General features: G+C 36.0%; 1 protein-coding gene across 2 annotated transcripts in view; it reads left to right on the forward strand.

Moving 5' to 3' along the window:
• The window catches only part of LOC100438739 (putative C-mannosyltransferase DPY19L2P2), a 55,602-nt gene extending 53,015 nt beyond the window's left edge, over positions 1-2,587 (forward strand). For both annotated transcript variants that reach the window (XM_054546765.2, XM_054546766.2), the window contains exons 9-10: positions 82-141; positions 834-2,587. In XM_054546765.2, coding sequence (XP_054402740.1) covers positions 82-111 — 30 coding nt within the window. In that variant the 3' untranslated portion in view covers positions 112-141; positions 834-2,587. The remainder of the gene's footprint in view (positions 1-81; positions 142-833) is intronic.
• Positions 2,588-6,904: the final 4,317 nt, after the last annotated feature.

Below are 6,904 nucleotides of genomic sequence, written 5' to 3' on the forward strand. Positions count from 1 at the left end.
AATTTTTGAAATGTACCATATATACAAAATATAAATGTTAATTGAATTGAATTGTTTCATTTTCCCTTATGTGCATTTTAGCCAATAATTCTAAAGAGAAATAAAATTTAAAAACTGGGAGCATCTGAACTCAACTTTTGGGTAAGATTCAGTGTTTTTAATGCAGTTCATTTAAATTCTACTTTTTATTTCTATAAACTGAACACGGTTAATAGGCTTTAAAATGCTAATGACTTATAGTTAATAAATAGCTACTGTCTTAAAAATAGCTACTATCTAGGGTAGATAGATATGTAAGGAAATAGTCCTTAGCAAAGACTAGAAATCATTTTCAAGAAGTTAGCTCACGTATTTCACAACTAACTTTCAGGCCACTCTTCCTCTATGTTTCATTCTGCTATATCCATACAGCCTTGCTTTTTAAAATTTGTCTTGAGTTTCTCTCTTTAGCTTCAATTAACCTTCCCTTCAACATAACTCAAGTTTGTAGTTTCTTTCCAGCTTTCTCCTTTTCTTTCCTCTGCATCTATCCATCATCTATCTCTCTTTCCTTCTGCTTCCAACTTTAGACTCTATTACTTTTGTCCTTTTAACATTTTCCTTACGGTCTCCCAGCCCCTTCTAATTTGAACTTAGCCACTGACTAATTTTTGTTTGGCTTCTTCCCAAATATGCAGATGGATGACCCGTATTACCTCCATGGTTTCCTAGTAAAATAAGTTATTAGGCAGGTAGTGCAACTCCTAAATTCTCTTCATATGAGACAGATGATATTCTTTTTCTCTGGTCTGTGATGTACTTCTATTAAAAAATAAATCCTGGGCCACACACAGTGGCTCATGCCTGTAATCACAGCACTTTGGGAGGCCAACGCAGACAGAGAGCTTCAGCCCAGGAGTTTGAGACCAGCCTGGGCAACACGGCAAAACCCCATCTCTACAGAAAAATAGAAAAACTAGTTGGGCATGGTGGCATGAGCCTGTGATCCCAAATACTCAGGAGGCTGAGGTGGGAGGATTGCTTGAGCCCAGGAAGGTTACAGTGAGCCATGATCACCCCACTGCACTTCACCCTGGGTGACAGAAGAAATGAACTGTATGTTTACATGTTATATATTGAGAGGATAATCTGGAAATGTTATAAGTTGAGGAGGTAGGTTCCTACCTACAATACAAGAGAACAAAATGGAAGGAGTTGCTATTTTCTCCTTGTTGGAGGCACTCTCCCATCCTTTATGGTGAAAATATAGAAAGATTTGTCCACTGAGTTGTTGAATGAATGACATGATGCTTTTTTTGTCTTTTTATTATTCTTTATTGGTTCTACCAATTTGACTCTTTACCCAGGCCACCTGTCCTTAGGCATGCAGGCTTTGTAGAAATTCACATATCGACATTACACTTTTAATATATAATTCTTTCACTTCAGAAAAATTGAGCAATTTAATAACTCAACCCAAAAGAAGGTCAGAATTTCAGTTGCAAACTATTGAAAAATGACAATAAATAGAAAAGTGTCCATAAACATCAAAAAAATTCTGCCACGGCTGCACTGAAAGGAAAATTTACCGTCTTCATTTTCAACATTTTCAGTAGTAGACTGGAAAGAACATGAATTGACTAAGTTTTAAATTCAAGAATATCAAAGAAACAAAAAAATCTAAGTAGGGAAAATTTGAGATTTAACCAAATGTTCAGCTTACATTTTTTAAGCCTCCATAGGTATTATTTTCTGTTTTTAGCTCTGTATATCTTTGGCAAAGATAAGTATTTATTACACACAACCTGAACACGGTATTTTTAGATCTAAGTGATTCACTTTAGAGTTTAATGTCAATAGAAGCAAATTCACTGTTTAATGGGAGACTTGAGTTTTTGGTGGCAAGGTAATTATTGAATTGAGCTCATGCTGAAATTTACAAAGGTGAACTTTGTGTGTGCCATGAGGCATGAGAATCATTACAAGAAGGGAAATGGAACCTCCAAGATAATCTAAAGCTCAGTGCTAAGGCCAGATAAGGATAGTATGAGAAATGATATTCTTACTCATGAGCATAGACTCAAAATTTCACCTAGATTAAAAACATTCCATACACACAAAAGTATAGAAGATTAGTAACTCAAGAACAGCCATATATATGATAAAGATAATCCATTTGTGATAAAACTGGCTTATTCTAGGAATCCAAAGATGTTTCTGGAAAATCCAAAAATGTAAATTATCACACTAACAGAATAAAAGAGAAAAATATGATCATCCCATTAGATGCAGAAAATAAAATTGATAAAATTGAACACCCATTTATAATGAAAACGTTTAACACAATAGAAATAACAGTTTTCTCAACCCAGTAAAATTCTTCAGCAGTCATTAGTCTTATAATAAGGTATTTAGAGTGTTCTATTTAAAATCAAGATAAAGGTAAATGTGCTTTTTCACATTTTATTAAAATCCAAACTAGCCTACTAATGCAAGAAAAGTAAATAATAGGAAAAAGAAAGAAACAGAAAGAAGGAAAATTTATTATAGTATCAATATTTACCTAGAGAGAATAAAATAATTGACAAATTATTAGGAATTAGAAGAATTCAATACCATGGCTAGATGTAAGTTTAATATTCAAAAATCAATTGCATTTCTATTCTTTGGCAACAAACAGAAAACATTTTTTTAAAAATATGCCTTATGTATTAGGAAGAAAAATGCATAGGATCTAATGAATCTAACAAAATACATATAGTATTTGTATGGAAATTTATTTTATTTTTATTTATTTATTTATTTAATTTTTTTATACTTACATGTTTAATTTTTTTAATTTATTATTATCATACTTTAAGTTTTAGGGTACATGTGCACAATGTGCAGGTTAGTTACATATGTATACACGCGCCATGCTGGTGCGCTGCACCCACTAACTCATCATCTAGCATTAGGTATATCTCCCAATGCTATCCCTCCCCCCTCCCCCCACCCCACAACAGTCCTCAGAGTGTGATGTTCCTCTTCCTGTGTCCATGTGTTCTCATTGTTCAATTCCCACCTATGAGTGAGAATATGCAGTGTTTGGTTTTTTGTTCTTGCGATAGTTTACTGAGAATGATGATTTCCAATTTCATCCATGTCCCTACAAAGGACATGAACTCATCATTTTTTATGGCTGCATAGTATTCCATGGTGTATATGTGCCACATTTTCTTAATCCAGTCTATCATTGTTGGACATTTGGGTTGGTTCCAAGTCTTTGCTATTGTGAATAATGCCACAATAAACATACGTGTGCATGTGTCTTCATAGCAGCATGATTTATAGTCCTTTGGGTATATACCCAGTAATGAGATGGCTGGGTTAAATGGTATTTCTAGTTCTAGATCCCTGAGGAATCGCCACACTGAATTCCACAATGGTTGAACTAGTTTACAGTCCCACCAACAGTGTAAAAGTGTTCCTATTTCTCCCATCCTCTCCAGCACCTGTTGTTTCCTGACTTTTTAATGCTTGCCATTCTAACTGGTGTGAGATGGTATCTCATTGTGGTTTTGATTTGCATTTCTCTGATGGCCAGTGATGGTGAGCATTTTTTCATGTGTTTTTTGGCTGCATAAATGTCTTCTTTTGAGAAGTGTCTGTTCATGTCCTTCACCCACTTTTTGATGGGGTTGTTTGTTTTTTTCTTGTAAATTTGTTTGAGTTCATTGTAGATTCTGGATATTAGCCCTTTGTCAGATGAGTAGGTTGTGAAAATTTTCTCCCATTTTGTAGGTTGCCTGTTCACTCTGATGGTAGTTTCTTTTGCTGTGCAGAAGCTCTTTAGTTTAATGAGATCCTATTTGTCAATTTTGGCTTTTGTTGCCATTGCTTTTGGTGTTTTAGACATGAAGTCCTTGCCCATGCCTATGTCCTGAATGGTAATGCCTAGGTTTCCTTCTAGAGTTTTTATGGTTTTAGGTCTAACGTTTAAGTCTTTAATCCATGTTGAATTGATTTTTGTATAAGGTGTAAGGAAGGGATCCAGTTTCAGCTTTCTACATATGGCTAGCCAGTTTACCCAACACCATTTATTAAGTAGGGAATCCTTTCCCCATTGCTTGTTTTTGTCAGGTTTGTCAAAGATCAGATAGTTGTAGATATGCAGCATTATTTCTGAGGGCTCTGTTCTGTTCCATTGATCTATATCTCTGTTTTGGTACCAGTACCATGCTGTTTTGGTTACTGTAGCCTTATAGTATAGTTTGAAGTCAGGTCGTGTGAAGCCTCCAGCTTTGTTCTTTTGGCTTAGGATTGACTTGGCGATGCAGGCTCTTTTTTGGTTTCATATGAACTTTAAAGTAGTTTTTTCCAATTCTGTGAAGAAAGTCATTGGTAGCTTGATGAGGATGGCGTTGAATCTGTAAATTACCTTAGGCATTATGGCCATTTTCACGATATTGATTCTTCCTACCCATGAGCATGGAATATTGTTCCATTTGTTTGTATCCTCTTTTATTTCCTTGAGCAGTGGTTTGTAGTTCTCCTTGAAGAGGTCCTTCACGTCCCTTATAAGTTGGATTCCTTGGTATTTTATTCTCTTTGAAGCAATTGTGAATGAGAGTTCACTCATGATTTGGCTCTCTGTTTGTCTGTTGTTGGTGTATAAGAATGCCTGTGATTTTTGTACACTGATTTTGTATCCTGAGACTTTGCTGAAGTTGCTTATCAGCTTAAGGAGATTTTGGGCTGAGACGATGGGGTTTTCTAGATATACAATGATGTCATCTGCAAACAGGGACAATTTGACTTCCTCTTTTCCTATTTGAATTCCATTATTTCTTTCTCCTGCCTGATTGCCCTGGCCAGAACTTCTAACACTATGTTGAATAGGAGTGGCGAGAGAGGGCATCCCTGTGTTGTGCCAGTTTTCAAAGGGAATGCTTCCAGTTTTTGCCCATTCAGTATGATATTGGCTGTGGGTTTGTCATAGATAGCTCTTATTATTTTGAGATACGTCCCATCAATACTTAATTTATTGAGAGTTTTTAGCATGAAACATTGTTGAATTTTGTCAAAGGCCTTTTCTGCATCTATTGAGATAATCATGTGGTTTTTGTCTTTGATTCTGTTTATATGCTGGATTACATTTATTGATTTGTGTATATTGAACCAGCTTTGCATCCTAGGGATGAAGCCCACTTGATCATGGTGGATAAGCTTTCTGATGTGCTTCTGGATTCGGTCTGCCAGTATTTTATTGAGGATTTTTGCATCAATGTTCATCAAGGATATTGGTCTAAAATTCTCTTTTTTGGTTGTGTCTCTGCCCGGCTTTGGTATCAGGATGATGCTGACCTCATAAAATGAGTTAGGGAGGATTCCCTCTTTTTCTATTGATTGGAATAGTTTCAGAAGGAATGGTACCAGTTCCTCCTTGTATCTCTGGTAGAATTCGGCTGTGAATCCATCTGGTCCTGGACTCTTTTTGATTGGTAAGCTATTGATTATTGCCACAATTTCAGATCCTGTTATTGGTCTATTCAGAGATTCAACTTCTTCCTGGTTTAGTCTTGGGAGCGTATATTTGTCGAGGAATTTATCCATTTCTTCTAGATTTTCTAGTTTATTTGCATAGAGGTGTTTGTAGTATTCTCTGATGGTAGTTTGTATTTCTGTGAGATCGGTGGTGATATCCCCTTTATCATTTTTTATTGCATCTATTTGATTCTTCTCTCTTTTTTTCTTTATTAGTCTTGCTAGCGGTCTATCAATTTTGTTGATCCTTTCAAAAAACCACCTCCTGTATTCATTAATTTTTTGAAGGGTTTTTTGTTTCTCTGTTTCCTTCAGTTCTGCTCTGATTTTAGTTATTTCTTGCCTTCTGCTAGCTTTTGAATGTGTTTGCTCTTGCTTTTCTAGTTCTTTTAATTGTGACGTTAGGGTGTCACTTTTGGATCTTTCCTGCTTTCTCTTGTGGGCATTTAGTGCTATAAATTTCCCTCTACACACTGCTTTGAATGCATCCCAGAGATTCTGGTATGTTGTGTCTTTGTTCTCATTGGTTTCAAAGAACATCTTTATTTCTGCCTTCATTTCGTTATGTACCCAGTAGTCATTCAGGAGCAGGTTGTTCAGTTTCCATGTAGTTGAGCGGTTTTGAGTGAGTTTCTTAATCCTGAGTTCTAGTTTGAGTGCACTGTGATCTGAGAGATAGTTTGTTATAATTTCTGTTCTTTTACATTTGCTAAGGAGAGCTTTACTTCCAAGTATGTGGTCAATTTTGGAATAGGTGTGGTGTGGTGCTGAAAAAAATGTATATTCTGTTGATTTGGGGTGGAGAGTTCTGTAGATGTCTATTAGGTCTGCTTGGTGCAGAGCTGAGTTCAATTCCTGGGTATCCTTGTTGACTTTCTGTCTCGTTGATCTGTCTAATGTTGACAGTGGGGTGTTAAAGTCTCCCATTATTAATGTGTGGGAGTCTAAGTCTCTTTGTAGGTCACTCAGGACTTGCTTTATAAATCTGGGTGCTCCTGTATTGGGTGCATATATATTTAGGATAGTTAGCTCTTCTTGTTGAATTGATCCCTTTACCATTATGTAATGGCCTTCTTTGTCTCTTTTGATCTTTCTTGGTTTAAAGTCTGTTTTATCAGAGACTAGGATTGCAACCCCTGCCTTTTTTTGTTTTCCATTTGCTTGGTAGATCTTCCTCCATCCTTTTATTTTGAGCCTATGTGTGTTTCTGCACGTGCGATGGGTTTCCTGAATACAGCACACTGATGGGTCTTGACTCTTTATCCAATTTGCCAGTCTGTGTCTTTTAATTGGAGCATTTAGTCCATTTACAGTTAAAGTTAATATTTTATGTGTGAATTTGATCCTGTCATTATGATTTTAGCTGGTTATTTTGCTCGTTAGTTGATGCAGTTTCTTC

This window comes from Pongo abelii, chromosome 6 (genome assembly GCF_028885655.2).
Source record: "Pongo abelii isolate AG06213 chromosome 6, NHGRI_mPonAbe1-v2.0_pri, whole genome shotgun sequence".
Taxonomy (NCBI): Eukaryota; Metazoa; Chordata; class Mammalia; order Primates; family Hominidae; genus Pongo; species Pongo abelii.